Raw genomic sequence first — 18,318 nt, 5'->3', positions numbered from 1 at the left:
GATTGACATTGGTGGATTTAAGTCGTCATTTTGAGAAAATAGCATCAAAAACGGATTTTTTTGCATGTAGAAGAGTTTGATTAACTAAAAGAAATGGTGTTGGGTTTATATCAATACATTTTCACTCAGGAGTTGCTAGTCAATTTCACAAATAATTACAAAGAAATGGCAACACACTGAATTGAACATTAATTTTTGAAGTAGAAACTCAAATAATAACTCCAACATACTCTAATAAAAGTTGTATTATTTAACTGCAAAAAAAATATTTGTTACAGTAAAAGTGGTGGATGTTTTCAAGGACACCTGATGCCAGCAGACGGATTGTTGAAACTAGAAGATATTAGAAATTTGATGCAGACCCCAGGATTTGAGTAGCACTGTGAAATAGAAAGATGCATAAATGTATGCTGTGTTTTGGCCATTCTTCAGACATAGATTGAGACAAAGTGCATTTGAGAAAGCAAGTAATCTGATACAATGCAGGAGGAGCTGAATGCAAACTAATGGCGTCCGAAGGAAACATTCCGCTGTAGGTATGGACTTGTGCACAAATATTTTAAATGAAAATGTAGATTTGAAAGATTTGTCCAGAACTGATCTATAAGGAAGGATAATGTGCTATTGAATGGGATTCTTGGGTTAGTGCATTACATGCATTCATTAGGCAGATGCTTTTATTCAAAGTAACTTGCTTTTCATTCAATGTATACTTTTTATTGGTACATGCATTTAATGGGAATCAATCCACTGACCTTGGTGCTCTGCTGTTTGAGTTACAGAACACTGTGTGGGATAAAGCTGTTGGTGCTATTGGACTTTTTCAGTTGGAAAATTGAAAAATCATTATAGATTTTTCTGTCAATTGAATGTCTGAAGATGTGAAGCCTTGCTTATTTTCTCTTTAAAACCAAACCATACAGTACGTCTGCTTCATGAAACCATAGTTCAGTCCAGTTTTCATTTCTAACCTCCATCTCTGTTTATCAAGCCCCGTGTGCTTCAGTGTGGAAGGGGATCTCTGACAAGGGAGGTTTAGGATGAATTATCACGGCTTTATCTCTCTAAACAGTAAAAGCTGCTCCATGCAGCTTGATCTGCTCCTCCTCTCCTCCGAGAAGAGGAGAGACGTCCATCACAATCTGACCTCATCCTGCTGCAGAAACGCTGATTAGTGCCCTGACTTAGATAAGGTGCACTGATTTTTTGCAGTCTTTTTGCCAGGTCATGTTACATGATTATTGTTTCTATTTAGAGTTAGAGAGTTAACATTTGGAATTAAACTTCAGCACATAATGCAATGCACCACTGAGTTGAATTGTTGAATCATCAATGTTGAAAAGACTGTGTAATATTTTGTAATAATTATTTGATGAATAGAAAGTTCAAAATAACAGCATTGATTTGATATATATATATATATATATATATATGTATATGTATATATATATATATGTGTGTGTGTGTGTGGATATCTTTTTTTTTGAGACTTCGGTTATGTGTGATTTGGTCATTTTGAGTTTGTGAAGTGAAATGCTTCTAGCCACACAAGCTCAATTTCATGCATTATTGCTTTCTGAACATGTCTGAACCCAATTCCTAATGCAGCGTGACTACAAGTCACATTCTGAGCATTGCCACAAGGGACAGTATAGCAATCATTAGCATAAACTGTCTTCTTCTGCAGTCACTTTCTCTTTCAGGCAAACTACTGCGATGGCAGAGCAGGGATTTGAAGAGAATCTTGAGAAAGTTGGTTAAAGTTACTTTTGACATGTAGATAGCAGCTACATGAATAGTCCTACATCTGTTTTAATATCACCCCCCTTGACTGCCGAGGTTTGTTTGCATGCATGTCAAGTATTTGCATCTGCAAATGTGTGTAAAACTTACAGTTTTGAGTGCTGGTAGACTGAAGCTCAGCATGAAAAGTACTGACGCAAGTTGCCTTCCCTTTCAAAGTGATGTGATGCTACCAAAACAAATCATAAAGAGAAAAGGCTGCTTCATTTTTTGTGCATTAGTGACTGTAAAAATCTGGTGACGTTGTTGTGTTTTCATCTAATGTTGCAGTTATACAACCATCACAGATGCAGACGATCTATTTACAGCCTTCTTTTTATCATGTAGAACTATTAATAGTGATGAGCCAATCAAGATTTTTAGACATTTATTCAGGGCCTGAATTTCGTTACAGTAGGTGACTTTTTTTTTTTTCATTTGAGGGGTGGAGGTCCTTTTTAAAAATATATATTTATCTTACCTAAATGTTTGATCATGCACTGTATTTTAGTTTTTAAAATCGTGTAATTGTTGCACATTATCTTACACCGTGCAAGCCTGATCTTGTGAGCTGTAGATGAGGTGAGGTTCACACATGTGTATGTAGTCCATGTGTGGTACAGAAGCAGCTCGGACTGTGCCTTCACACTGCAGTCTGCTCCTGATCCAGGGCTGTTTACCACAAACACAACATTTGTCCATTATTTTAATTTTAAATCCAAACATTGTTACTTAAAATGCATTTTAATTATTTTTTTACCCAGTACAGTAATACAGACGTTCATCAATTATTCATTGCTTTTTACCTTTGCATTTACTTTATATATTAAGTTGCTAAAGCAAAACATTTTAACTACTTTTCTTACGTTATCACAAACATTCTAAATTAAAACTTACCATTGACCGAAACAGTCAGCTCTCCTGCCTTTTCTTTTGCATTTAAATCTTTATTACAAGCAATCTTGCGGTTCAAAAAGAACTTTAAGAACTTTAAAATTATTGCCTTGTTTATCTAAAAGTGCTCTTTTCCTTTAAAACTGGCAGTAGACTTTAATTATATGCATTTATGGTGCAATTACTAAATTTTTGTATCAATGCATATTTACCACAAACAATCCGCTGTTACTTTATTAATTCAGCGCGTGCAGCGCAGCAAAAAATAGACTCTGTTTGGAATTGATCTGTGCAGACCCTCGCTCCTAAACGCACTGCCAGTGTGTGCAGTGTGAACGCTTTAATCCATTAACATGAGTGCAGAAAAAATACGCACTGCAAATGGAGTAATATGAACCTGGCATTATTATGTGTGTGCGCTGCAAGTGTGCATGAGCGCACGGTCTTCAGGAAAGCATGTGAGAGTTTAATGGTTTAAACACTGGCAAGAATTAAAAAGAAAAAATTCAATTTTTAAACTTTAGTGACGATGTGACACTTTCTCGATAGTGCAAGTGACAATTTCTGTGTCGACCGTGCAGCATGCAGCTCACTTATAGTGCAGACGTGATGTGATTTGATGCTGTCATTCATTCATTCATTCTGTGATTCATTCATGCTGTTTGTGAAATGATGTCTCAGAGAGAAATTTTTCAAATTACTTTATCAGTTATTTAATGAAGAAATCACCTCACCTTCAGCATTATAATTATTTCACCTGTGCCAGACAGAGACCGTGCTGCTGCATGTCGAGCCAAACCTCTCAAGGCAGGCATGTCATCAGCATCATTACTTCAGTCTTCGGTTTCACATGATCCTTCAGAAATCATTCTAATTTTATTTTTTAAAACTATTTAAATTTTTATTATTGTTAATTATGAATACCTGATGTCATCCGGCAGAAATGGAAAAATTACCAAGGCAAACACTGAGAAAAATGTGCACTGATGAATGATTCACAATAAGATCAGGAACATCTATTGAAAAAGTAAATGGAGTCAACATGAACTTGTAATTGACATATCATATGCAGAAAAATAAGCAATCTTAAATTCCCCTTTTTGTCGCATCAAGAGCTGCGTGCTTGACTTAATCTGAGAAAAAAAAAAAAAAAAAAAAAGATGGTACAATAGCCTCATTGAGATAGCTCTGGTTTATATGCATGTATTCTGACCTTCGCGGTGTGTGTGGCCTGCCAGAGATCACGCTCGAGAACTCCTCATCCCATATCTATAGCTCTATTGTTATCGATTCACAGCTCTTTTGTTCTGGAAGGACACATTTCACGAGCTTCGGCATTCTTTCCAGTTCCACCGAGAGAGGAAAGTGCTCTTAGAGGAGCGGCAGACTGAATCGGATGAATGTATTTGTTCTCGCCATCTCACAGTGTCACGCTCTTGAGCCGTTCAGAAGTGTCTTTATGCTTTTTAAATGTAAACACAAAGAAAAGTCAGTGCCTTAAAGGGACAGTTCACTCAAAAATGTACCGACTCTCAAGCCAGCTAAGATAATGGTGATTTTTTTTATTTTATTTTTTTTTATATAAAGCATACAAAGGCAAGACAAAATGTTTCTGCATGGCTCTTAATGATATATTAAGGTCTTATGAAGCGAAACAACTGGGCTGTGCAAGAAACTGAATATAATTTACAACATTTTTACATGAAATCCATTTAAAATCCCCAAGGATAATGTTATGGATATACAGCAAGTTATTTTTTTGATGCGGAGCTGATGTTCATGAATTTGTGCTTCGGAAGGAGCAAAAAAGTCACAAAATGCGCTCGTGTTTGATAAATGATCTAAAAATTGTGCCGTTTTTTTTTTGTTTATTTTTTATGCCTTAGCTTTTCTTTGTCCTCAGTTTTAAAAAGTTTATTTCCAGGTTTAAATGGAGTGTGTTTTAACACAAATGATTCATGCGCAAATGTTAATAACAATTACAAATGCATTAATTTTTCTTTAAGGTCCCGCTAGATTGCCCTGTGCTATTTTATGATTATGGTCTTCTCCAGAGAACACTGACCCACTTAAATAGAGAATAATTTCCTGCCATCCTTGCTATCCCTGGCTCAAATTAATAGAGAACATTTTAGGCAGATAATCGTATGTCCTTTTCCTTATTAGTTTGTCAGACGTCTGTGGAACAGCTGTCAGAGGCGTGTGACGTGTTGCTCTAATGAAGCCAATTATTCAAACGACTGCACGGAAACCCAGCACATGAAATGCAGAAGTGACTTTGAATGTGTTTATTTTCAGAAGCGTAATATCCTTTGTTGCACAGAATTGGGTCTGGTCGTATATCAGCTGTTATTTGTGTCATTTCTTCTTATTAGTCATGAATACCTGTCGTGATCACGGCGTCCTGCTGTTTCAGGGGCTTTGGGAGGTGAAAAAGTTTTTTCCAGCACATAAAATCATTACGCTTTGGGTTCGGAGATGATTAATTATACATACATCGTGTCAGGTATGACTCATGCATAAACTCACCTTATAATTAGAATTTGATGAGTGTAATTTCCTGGACATGAGGAAGTTTTGGACTAATCTTGGACCTGAAAAGACCATCTCTGGAGAACATTGTAATGTTTACCAGTTAAATTGTATAAAAAAAAAAAAAAGTGTGTGTGTATATATATATATATATACACACACACATGATAGGTAAATATTGATAGCCTGAATGCACTGGATAAAAGTGTCTGCTAAATGCCTAAATATTTTTAAATTAAATGACTTAACATATTTATTTATAAACCTATATTTAGACAAAACATAATTATAAATAATGATTATTTTCAGAAAAATAGGCTTCATATTTATTTATATATTTATAAAATATAATTATATGCACATACAAAGCTTATTTTTCTGAAAATAACAATCATTTATAATTATTATGTTTTATATATATATTTATTTATTTATTTATTTATTTATTTATTTATTTATTTATTTATTTATTTATTTAAAGTCTTTTTTTTTTCTTTTTTTTCCTGTGACATTATTTTAAATGAAATAAAATTAATGCATTTAGCAGATGCTTTTATCTAAAGTCACTTACAGTGCATTCAGGCTAACTTTTTGAATATATTTTTTTTTAACTAACGAGTTCCCTGGGAATCGAACCCACAACCTTGCGCTGCTAACGCGATGCTCTACCACTTGAGCCACAGAAACACTTATTTTAATGCCAATTAAAAGAATTTTTTATATATATATATATATATATATATATATATATATATATATATATATATATATATATAAATATAAATATATATATATATATATATCACTATCGTTCTTTATTCTGATGTTTTACTTTTTAAAAAATTGAAGTTTCTTCATTTTAAAAAATGTCGATTTTCACTATATTCTCATTACTGTATTGCAATCCCATTTTAATGCAGTAAACATATCTTTCAAAAATGAAACACCAGCTTATCTTTAAAATAACACATTAACAAGTTTGATTGCAGTTATGATCTTTCTTTCTCTATATCTGTATTCTTCAGTTTCTCTCCCAAGCTGGGTGTTCTTCATGTCCTCATGGTGTCTCATCTCGTTTAGAGGCAGTGTTGGTTTAGCAGATGTTGTTCGAGGTCAGATGGTCTCGGTTTCTGAAGTATTTTTCCCGTTCAGTATCTCCACAGGGATGTCAGAACATTCTTCATTAAAGAGCTGAACCAAAAAGACCAGGTTCAAGCTTAATCACAATACCATTTAAAAAAAGTGCAAAGGTACAGTCCAGGGCTTTATAGGTCAAAATAAATCCCCTAAAGCATTATTATGAAATCAAAACTGTTGTACAACAGCTATTTAATAAATGCATCGGATGTTTTATCTTAAAAATATACAGATGTCCAGCTTGAGTGTGCATGGTTACATAATTCCAAATACTTCCTGTGAGTGAGCAGCTATTGTTCTCTTTTGCAGTAGTTTCTGTTTCCATGGTAACACTGACTTTATGAATTCATTTCATTCATTTATTTAATAAAAACAATGACTTTGCATTAGATCGACTTTGTCTATGTATCATTAGACTCAGCTCATCATAAGTCTATACTGGTGTATACATCATAGTTATAGAGTTATAACAAATTACTAAAGAATACAAATATATGAAGAAAGAAAGATAACAATGAAAGCATAAATCACTGTAATGCAATTTGTTAATGGGTTGTATTAAAATAAAGATGTGTATATAGTATTAAAATATAATTATACTGCAGTAATCAGTGTGTGTGTGTGTGTGTGTGTGTGTGTGTGTGTGTGTGTGTGACTAAAGCTTATTTTGAGTTATTATAATAGTAACAATAATAAATGACATGAAGAATGTGAATGGAATTTTTATTTCTAAAACCTGACATTTCTAAATCATTCCATTTGTTTGTAAAAAGGAATAGTTCGTCCTAAAATGAAATGTCTGAAAAGAACAGAAAAAAGGGTTTACAATGACATGTTGGTGAAAAATAAATAAATAAATAAGCATTGCATTTTCATTTTTGGCTGAAGTATTCCTTTAAATCAAAGCTGTGGACATCATACTGAAGAAGTTGAGCGCTGACCTCTGCCCTTCACTTCTGTTGTTGCTTTTCCTTCATGCTTGGTGGTTTTATTCCTCCATTCCAGCCCTTTACTTGCACAAACACATCATTTCCTGTTTTTCTTCTGATAATGATTGGTTTTGTCATCATATGCTGTTGTGCTTGGATCTCAGAAGGTCCCAAAATCACTGTTTCTCTTCTTTCTCTTGTTCTACAGAAATGTTGAAGGAATTGAACCTGCAGCGGCGAGAGAAAGAGTTTACAGACCTGAAAATAATTGTTGAAGGCAAAGAGTTTGAAGTCCATCAAAATGTTCTAGCTTCCTGCAGCTTGTATTTCAAGGACATGGTGAAAAGGTTTGCTTTCCTCCCGCCCTTGATCTCTTCTGTTCTTTTCGTAGGGTGCATTTGTGTCGCCTCCTTTTCCCTCCCCGTCTCTTGCAGGTCTGAAGACATCGGTTCCCGTCACAGGGCCAGTAGCCATTCTATCTGTCCCACCGATGAATGTATTTCACTGCTGAAAAAGGTCAAGGCTTTGACCGATCTGACCCTTGCATCACCATGCACTAAGTGTGCGGTCTGCATTTAACTGGGAGAAGTTCCATGACTGGGGGTTTGGTTTTAAATGCTTGTAAATGTCAAAACAAATGAAAGGCAGAGTTTAGGGATGCGTTAAGCGTATTGGATCAGCGCTGCGCTCGGCTGTTTGTGTCAAGTGCTTAGATGGGATGTTCTAGTCATCCCACTTGACCTTTTACCTGCTGTGACTCGCTCTGGAAATTCACACGCCGCTTCGAGATTAAGGGAACTGCATGCACGGATCTCGTCTCTGCTTTGGGAAACGCTGTTTCTTCCTGACTTTGCCGTCTTGTATCGATGCTGATCTCAGCAGTCAGGAGTCCCAGAGCCGTAAGACTGACTGGATGTTATTCATGAGGAAAGTCTGATACTGAATCATGTTTACAGGCAAAGAAACGCACAACTTCCACATCTGGTGTGTGTGTGTGTGTGTGTGTGTGTGTGTGTGTGTGTGTCATCTGCCCTTCTGCTGAACCTGTGAGGCGAAGTTTGCCACACATTTACTGCAAAATCATATTTCCTTATGCAAATGAGCTTTGCGGCAAAGTGTTGGCAGTAAATTTGTGGTGAACCTGTAAAACTGATACTTCTGATTGGAACCTGGCTTTTGTTTGCTAGCAGAAAGAAATAGTGGCAATATGAACAAAAGATCGAAAGAATGGGAAAAGGCTGATCGTTAAAGACTTTCATTTTGGATCCTTTCTGTATTTTAGGTCACATCTATTTATTTATTTATTGTTTACAGTTTTTCAAAGGTAGATCTTTTTTGAAAAACTACTAAAGGTATACTAAAGGTGACATATGAAATAACAGGAAGAAAAAAAAAGAAAAAGTAGTTCAAGTTCAAGTCTGCTTTATTGTCAATTCTTCCACATGTACAGTACTTACATACAGAGAATCGAAATTGTGTTACTCTCAGACCCCCGGTGCACACACATAACATTAACATTAAAGCCTAAAAATCTAGATCAAAATATAAAATGTAGATACAACTATACAATAAGGGAATGTAAAAAAAAAAAGACATAATAAATTTAAAAATAAAGTTAAATAAAGCAGCGCAAGGCAAAAAGCAGACATAGTGCAAATCAATGAAGTGAACAACAGAACAGATAAAAGATTATTTAGTGCAAAAACAAAAGCTTATTAAGTCTGATTAAAGAGGCAAAGGGCTCAAGAGCAGTTATATTATTAAACTGACTGATGAGGTAGTGGAATGACGTCAGTTCTATGGAGAATGAGGTAGTGAGCAGATCAATGCTGCACAAAGTGACTGGTGCATGTCATCGTATATTAGTGGGGGGGGGGGGGGGGGTCATAGTTCATTTATTCACAGTTTATTCTTGACCAAAAGGTTTGCATATGCTTTTTTGTCGCGTATCATATTTGATCCATCAGGCTTTTATGAAGTAAGAATTTTTTTTTTTTTTATTCAGAGGTCCAAAATGAGTAAAAAAAATATGCAGTTTGGTTTAGATGTTGATATTTTTATAGACAAAAAGATGACATTCTGATGCTTGTAATGTAACTAAATTAGATATTTGTTACAGTAGAGCAGATACTTTAATACAATGCTAAAAATATGAGTCATCACTCTATATGTCTATATCTCCATTAATATTTCTTAGTAAGATAATATTGAAATGATCCAAACATATAATGCGGTGCAAGCCAGTGCTGATTTAGAGATGAAGAAATAAACACTCCTCAAAACCCTAATAATCATATTACATTATACATTTGAACATGATTTGAAGTGATTATGGATAAACAAGTAAACCTGGTTCATCTTGAAATATTTCTAATAATATAAAAGCTATTCTTATGTTTACTTTAAAAACCAGTAAAGTTTTCACAGCAAACCTGGAGCTGTTGAGGGATGTTTGTACAATTCTGAAATAGATTGTGTGCAGCAGGTTTTGCTCATGTTGATCATTTAAAAGCTTTAGAAAGGTGTGTATCAAATATGATGCAGCAGGCTGTACAGGGTTAATGTGTTGTTAAATAAAAGAGCACTACCGTAAACTATCCCTCTCAGCCTCGTTTCAGTCACATCAAATTATTCATAATCCCGGATGTCGAACACAGAGAACAAACAGACTTCAGTTGGCTTGGCATGTGAAATGGCTGTAATGCTTTCATATTTCCGTCTGATATATATCGTGATGCATGTACTCCAGCTTCAAGGACAGATTGTGTCTGGGAATCTCAGGCGGTTGATTGTGAATTTAGTCTGGGTCGAGCTGATCTATCTCGAGCAGCTGCGATGAAAACTGCATTAGGAGCAATAACTCAGAAGTTTGTTCTCGGTGAAGCACAAAATGTGCTGATACACCTCGCAAAGTGATTTGGGTTCTGCTGCCTCTGGAAGCACGGAAACCAGGGGCTCTCAGTGACGTCTAGATTGTCTGTTTTAAAACATAGAGGAAAAAACATTTCTGTAGAACCTAGTGATCTAATGACCTGGAACACATCATGCACATGGGACTATCAGAATGCTTGATGCTTATGCAGTAGACATTAACTATACATATGTATGTTCACATGTATTTATTATGGTTTGTTTTTATTTATTTCAGCCTTTACCAAATATATATTATTTTAACATTATGCTTTTATGCAATTATTAATTAGTTTATAATGTATTTACATATGAATTCATTTTTGCTTGTATTTATGATTGATGCATATCTGCATATGATTATTTTTTTGCTTTTATATTTTTGAGCTTATTTATGCACATGCACATTTATGCATCATTTATTGCCATTCATTGCAATTATTGAATTTACATATTAACACGTTTATTTTTTACACATTTACTTATTTATAGATTAATGATTGATGCATTTCTGCATATGATTTTTTTTTTTTTTTTGCATTTCCGCTTTTATATTTTTTAGCTTATTTATGCACATGCACATTTATGCATTAATTTATTGCCATTCATTGCGATTATTGAATTTATATATTAACACGTTTATTTTTTACACATTTACTTATTTATAGATTTATGCATTTATGAATTTATTTATGCATTTAATTGAATTGATTTTTTTTTCACTGTGCTTGTCGTAATGCATTCTGGGGTTGCAATCTAGAATGCATTCTTCCAGCATAATCGTGCACACATGATGTCTGTAGGTGGCATTTCAGGTTACAGAACAAAGCCATACAGTCACATCATCACAATTCATTTGAAAAATCTTTTCACAAAGTCGAAAATATTTAACCTTATCAAGTGGAATTAAACCAGTGTGATGCATTTGAACAGACAGTTCGATCCAGTTCAACTTCATAGAGTTCAGCTGGAAAGCTCAATCTGACATTTGTGCTTTTATGTACATAGAACTGTCTGTCGGCTGAAAATTCATGCTACATTAAATCGAGAGTCAACAGCTTTGTTCGGCGGAATAAAATCAATGGCATGTCATGATCCATAAAGCAGCAGCATATTAAACTGTTAAAAAAAACACCCTTGCATTATTAATTTATAATGCATTTCTAGTGGTACAAATGTGAGTGGTCTTGCACTATTTCAGCCTGATTATTTGCTTGTTTACTCTTCAGGCATGCTTTATTAAAAATTGACTTCAGTCTTTGAACTTTAAGGGAAAAAGGCCTCCATGATGAATATCAAATCTGAACGAAACATTGATCTTGAAAACGATCCACGCATCGGTCTGTAATCTGGGTTTAATATCAGAGATGTCTGGTGGCCCTTTAATGAGTGAATCATGCTGTCGTTATCAGGGTGCCTGTCATTTATATCAGTCAAACGGACCGTGTTTATCTAATCGTCTATAAAGAACACCTGCTGTATTTGTCGTTCTCAGAGAAAACGTGCATTAAAAAGGGATTCGTCCATTTAGCAAATCATGCACTAAGTGGATCTGCGTTTGGATGTGATATATAGCCATTAACACCGCCTCGTTCACATCGATACAAGGCAGTGTCACTTATGAATTTCAGGATATCTCCAGAGGTTCAGCTTGTCTGTTGGATTTTACTGAATATTTGTGCTTTGCATCTGGCAGTGCATCCATCAGGTTGCCAATTGTGGAGTGTTTTCACGTATATATTAGCATAGATACTTCATTATAAGTCTGAAACGGATAGCTGGTATTGAAGAGCCCATTTTAGTTTGACAACTCTTGATTTGTTTTGTTCCATTAAAATGGACACTTAACTCCCAAGTTCTAGTGGCTTTTTTATGTATGGAACAAGAAATATAGGCATAAGCTAAAGTGTTTTATTTTTTATTTTTTATATTGTTGATATAGTCCATTGTTTGGAAAGTATAATCCTAATTACCATAGTGAACATTTATTCATGATTCACATTTGTTTATGCATTTATTTATGCAAGAATCTATTTATGCATTTGAGTTTATTCACATGCATTTACTTTGATTTAGTTTTTTAAATATATTGTTTATGCATTAATTTATTTTGATTACTTTTTATGCATTTATGTATTTATAGAATATTTAATATTTAGACCTGCAAACCCCTGTGGGCTGATGCCATGATCAGCTAAAGAAGTAAATTATACAGAAAGCATGGCTAGAAAAAGTAGTTTCACCTTAAAAACACACTTTACCATTCAAATAGCCCATTTGCACTGAAGATTTCATGAAAGCAAGTGTTGATTAAACTGTGCTGAGTTGTGTAATCAGATATAATATTCTCTGACAGTCTGCATGTAATGTCAGTGAACACAGAAACAAAGCAAGCACTCACATTTATAGATTTTTTCAGACCGCTTTCTCTCTCAAGGACGTACTGTAGGTAAATGAGTGTGCTCAACATTTCCTGGAAAATGGGAAAAATGCAAATTGTGTCTATTGTAGAGACCCCTGTCATTCTTAAAAGGCTTTTTTCCCCTTTGAGTGCCATACTTTCATCACTACATTTTCCCAGTCTAATCAATATAATAGTTGTAGTCTATGAATAAAAAGAAAGAATTTGATAACAATATATATATTTTTCTTTTTCTTTCTTTTTTTTCAGAGCAGACATGTACTTATTACTTGATAATAAAACAATGGCCAAAAAGCACTCTTTCCATTTTAAAAAAAAAAATATTTTATTCTTAATTAAAATTTTCCATTTCATTTGTTTTATGTATTTGCTTATTCTTTTGTCTTTTTATTTATTTATAAAATATGCATTAATAAAATTATGAATTAATTTGTATATATATATATATATATATATATATATATATATATATATATATATATATATATATATATATATATATAATGAACCTGGAAATCTGGAATCTGATGGAGCAAAAAAATCTAAATATTGAGAAAATCATCTTTACAATTGTCCAAATGAAGTTCTTTGCAATGCATATTACGAATCAAAAGAATTATTTTAATGTATTTACAGTAGGAAATTTGCTAAATATCTTTACTTCACTGATTTTTGACATAAATGATAATTCTGACCCATACAATGTATTTTTGGCTATTGCTACAAATATACCCCAGAGACTTCAGACTTTGTGCTCCAGGGTCATATATATATATATATATATATATATATATATATATATATATATATATATATATGCGCACAATGCTGTCTGAGAAAATATCCAAAGGTTGGCGTTTTAGAAGCCAGCATAACACAGATATTATGTTCTCCTTCATTCTTAAAAGGCTTTTTGCCCTTTTTAAATGCTGTAAATAATAGTCATAGACTGTAGGGAAAAATGCAAGATTTTGATAACCATATAGATTTTTTTTTTTTTTTCAGGGCAGACATGTGCTCATACTTCTGAATAAAAACATGGCCAGTAAAGTGTGGAAATAGTGCGAGTGTGAGCATGATCTCAGGGACAGAGAGAGCACTGAATCTCTATTATCTTTTTCTTTCCCCCCTCTTAATGGTCGACTCCTTTTCTTTCTTAATATTTTTCCTCCTGCACTTATGCCTGACAGCAATAAACTTTGCATTTTTGTTTTTCTTTTCAGGAGTAACATATCTTGATTTTTCAGCCTCCTCCAGAGACACTCACCTCACCTCATTCTCTGCCTTTATAACGACTAACGCCACCGTTCGTACGCAGGCCGTGTTGAACTCTGTTTTGGCAGGTGTTTGAAAGTAAATCCACGTCCCAGTCATGGAATGGTCCCTTTCCCTGTAGGATGGCTGCTGGTTCCCTGTGGCAGATCTGATTTTCTATCCCCTCCTTTCCTTCCCTGCTTACATCACGCTCGCCGTCTGTCCGTCTGTCACTTGTAGCATGCATCTGTCTTTACATTTGTTACAAATATATCTAGACTTTATGGGACTAGTTGACCCAAAAAATGAAAACTAAATGAAAATGTACTCACCTTCAGGCCATCCAGGATGTAACTGAGTGTGTTTCTTCATCAGAACAGATTTGGAGAAATGTAGCATTGCATCACAGCAAACCAATGGATGTGCTCAGCAGTGAATGGGTGCCGTCAGAATGAGAATCCAAACAGCTGATAAAAACATCTGTATCCACACCACTCCAGTCCATCAGTTAATGTCTTGTGAAGTGAAAATCTGCATGTTTGTAAGAAACAAGACTTTTTAAACCATCGCTTCTGGTTAAAATATACTTAATATGACATTTGAAGCATGTTAAAACGATTTATTTCTTACAAACACGCAGAGTTTTGCTTCTCAAGACATTAACTGATTGACTGGAGAGGTGTGTATTACTTGTGGATTATTGTGATGTTTTTATCAGCTGTTTGGACTCTCATTCTGACGGCACCCATTCACTGCAGAGCATCCATTGGTGATTCAATGATACATTTCTCCAAATCTGATGAAGAAACAAACTCATTTTGGATGAGTACATTTTCAGCATATATTCATTAAAGTGTCTTCATGAAGGCTCAGGAAAACACATGTTGTGATTTGTTTACAGAGTAAATGTCTTTTTACATTAATCAGACACTTTTGTCCTATCTTTTACATTTTGTTTTTTTTAACCTAACATGTTGTTTCCTGGGAATCGAACCCACTACCTTTTGCACATTGCAATATAAATATGCATATTTAAATTTGATAATATGATGCATTTCTGAATGCACGTTGATTTTATTCACCAAGGAAAGTGCTTCTCCTGAAACGCGTTTAAACACCCTTCACATTTTCTTGCTGCAATGCAAAGTGCTGATGATATTGACTCAGAACTGACACGCTTCACCTTTAATGCACGTGTCTATCCACTTGTTGGACATGCCCGTCCATTAATGGGACATCATTATGAGCTATGAGACACCTTTGTCTTATTGCAGCATCCCTGATAATTGAGGTTTCTAGATTTAGTGTCTAAAGACATGCACCCAAACAATGGCAAAACCCAAAGCTGCGCTGCGTCCGTCTGCCAGTCCGCCCTGAGCAGATACTCCCAGCCAGCGGCCCTCTTCTGTATGGAGAGCAGCTCATCTCAGCAGCCAGGCAATCTGCACTCTCTATATGCATTTAAACATGTATTATGCATGAAAATGCATAGCAGCTCATTCAAGTTTTCCCTCAAGCGCTGCTGTAGAGAAACTCACAGGCTTGACTTTGAGTCTCAGTCGCCAAACAGCTTTAGTTGATGCTCTTCCAAACGAGTCCATCTCACTTTGCACTGCTCGATAGGTTTTTAATAGCTTCTTAAAGGAAAAGTTCACTCAAAAGCATCCCTTATTTAATCACCCTAATGTCGTTCAGTATCCTGTGTTTTTCCGGTGTAAAATTATTGTAAAATCTTTATGCAGTGATGCATAGTGACCATATCAAACTCCAAGAAGGACCATGAGACGAAATGAAGTCCTCATACGATTTTATTCAAGTCCTCTGAAGCGGTGTTATTTCAGTATTATTAACTATTCTAGTAAGTATTATTATTTTGAATTAGCTTTAATGTTTATATTTTTATTTTTCATTTTAGATTAGTTTTTTGTAACTTGAACTAAAATGTAATAAACTTTTCTCTTTTTTTTTTTTTTTACTTTTAAATATATTTTATATGGTTTAAATTATTTTCTATTTTTAGTATATCAACAAAAATCTAATTTTCGTTTTTGAAATTCTCTAGTTTATTGTACAATTTTTCACTCATACTTCCTTTATAGACATATTGCATGCATGCTTATGGTAGCTTAGGATCTTCTGAATCCATTGATACCAAATACATGGTGGTCCATTATCATTACATATGGTTTATAAGCCGAAATGTAAAAATAGAGAAAACGGACCAAAAAACAGCTTAGTCCCCTAAGGGTTAAACATATTTGAAGGTGCCAAGATGGCATTTCAAAAAATGTTTCTAATGATGATAATAATATGTAATAATTTTTTCTATCTAATATTTATATTTCAGAATTATTTCAGTTAACAAAAATAATTTAAATAGCTTTAGTTAATAATAACAATAATAACTGTTCTGAAGTCGTATGATAGCATTGTGTGATGAACAGACCAAACGTTAAGTTGTTTTACAATGGAACAAAAATACACTTCTTTTTTTAATCATTATTTTTATAATTTCAGTTTTTCATTTTAATTTTAGTTTAAAATTTCTAGCCACTTAAACTAAAAATAAAATGAAAACTATTTTTGTTTTGTAAAATATGTTTGTTTAATTCATTTTTACTGCTTTTATTTCATTTTATTTTCAGCGTTTCTAATTTTCATTATTTCTTCTTTTAATGTTTAATTTGTAAGTTTTTTTTTAATCAGTATTTTTATAATTTCAGTTTTTACATTTTAATTTTAGTTTAACATTTCTAGCAACTTAAACTAAAAATAAAATGAAAACTATTTTTTTTTGTAAAATATGCTTTTTATTTCATTTTATTTTCAGCGTTTCTAATTTTCATTATGTCTTCTTCTAATGTTTAATTTGTAAGTTTATTTCATCCAATATTTATATTTTATTTGAGCTTTTTTTTCAGTTAATGAAAACAGTTTTTTATAGATGTAGTTTTAGATAACAATAAAAAAACTGTTCTGAAGTCGTACAATAGCTTTGAGTGAGGAAAATCAAGTTTTATACACTGAAAATACACTTTCCCCTGCCTTCATTGCTTGCAACAATTGAGATCCAACCTGCAGGTCTGGTTTAACATCCTTCATGCTGTGTCCAGGTTATCAGGGGAGAACCGAAACGGTGAGAAGATGCAGCTGACAATGAGCAACATCAGTTCAGATGTTCTGGAGCTTCTCCTGGAGTTCGTTTACACCGGCTCCCTCATTATCGACTCGGCCAACGCCAAGACCTTACTGGAGGTGGCCAACAAGTTCCAGTTCAGCACTTTCTGCAAAGTCTGTGTCTCCTTCCTCGGTAAGAATCTGCCGGATTGAAATGTTTCCTAATTTCACCAAAGTCATGCAAAGTCAGTTACTAAATTGCATGCATTTGATACAACACGATATTCTTCAGTTTCATTTTCAGAGGGTTGAAAAACAGTCATGGAAAGTGTTAACTTTGAGTGTCATTGTAAGACAACCTCAGGAAATAAATGCTGCAGTAAATGCAGAACATGACTGTAGTTCTGTAGGTGCTCTTAAATTTACTGGAACTACTCTCATTATTCATTCTGTCCGTGTCTTGCTCGCTCTTTTTGGATTCTGTTTCCCCTTTCAGAGCTGGAGGCTTGAGTTATGTTGATTGACACGAGCTTAACACACACACACACACACACACATGCACGCTCTGCTGTGGACTGAAGTGAATCAGAAATACAGTTGCTCATTACAGCAGTCGTAATGACCTGCTCCCTGGTTGCGAATCAGACATCTTGACAGCTGATATGAAGTAATTTCCAGTAATCTGAACACTTGTCGTAATATTTTCGTCAGATATTGCATCAGGAGCAAGACTCCTGAGGAGTCAATCCATACATATTTTAGCATGTAGATTGAAATGCATGCATAATTTGAATTTGATCTGAAGTAAGTAGAATTGAAATAGAATGGCATTCAAATAAATTGTGCTTTTCAGTGTGAATTACCCATAAACAATAGACAAACCTTGCCATTTGATGTAGTCAGTTGTAGCTTTTCTATAGTAAACCTACAGCTTCTCAGTGTTTTTACTACAAATTTAATTTAACAATTATTTTTGCTGAGCTAGCAATAAATGCATTGAAAATATAGCCCAAATAAACAAGTTTGTCAACAGAATTGCTAACTAGGCTTTTATTAAACAAATAAAAGTAAATGAGCAAATCTTATTGAAAAGGTGGGTTTCGAGCAGTTTATACAGTGTGGTAAAAGCTATGTCTAGGTTTTGTTTTGTGTAAGTTAAACACAATTTTGGGAGTGGTGGTGGTAGGTAATATGCTTGTAGAATGTGCAACTTAAATTTCGACACTGTCATGAATTATGCCCTTTTCGCTTTTGCTGTTGATCAGGTAAGTGTGAGGAATATTAATAATGAGTTTAGCTTCAGAATCAAAAAGTCGATGTCAGTGGCTTTGACAGATATCT

At 34.2% G+C, this 18,318-nt stretch overlaps 1 protein-coding gene across 1 annotated transcript in view; it reads left to right on the top strand.

Moving 5' to 3' along the window:
* LOC127933542 (kelch-like protein 29) overlaps positions 1 to 18,318 on the top strand; it is a 112,230-nt gene that overhangs the window by 36,015 nt on the left and 57,897 nt on the right. The window contains exons 6-7 of the mRNA XM_052530585.1: positions 7,483 to 7,621; positions 16,974 to 17,170. Coding sequence (XP_052386545.1) covers positions 7,483 to 7,621; positions 16,974 to 17,170 — 336 coding nt within the window. The remainder of the gene's footprint in view (positions 1 to 7,482; positions 7,622 to 16,973; positions 17,171 to 18,318) is intronic.

This window comes from Carassius gibelio, chromosome A17, assembly GCF_023724105.1.
Source record: "Carassius gibelio isolate Cgi1373 ecotype wild population from Czech Republic chromosome A17, carGib1.2-hapl.c, whole genome shotgun sequence".
Lineage (NCBI taxonomy): Eukaryota > Metazoa > Chordata > Actinopteri > Cypriniformes > Cyprinidae > Carassius > Carassius gibelio.
Note: the sequence above shows the minus strand (reverse complement) of the source record. Positions and strands in the feature narration are given on the sequence as shown.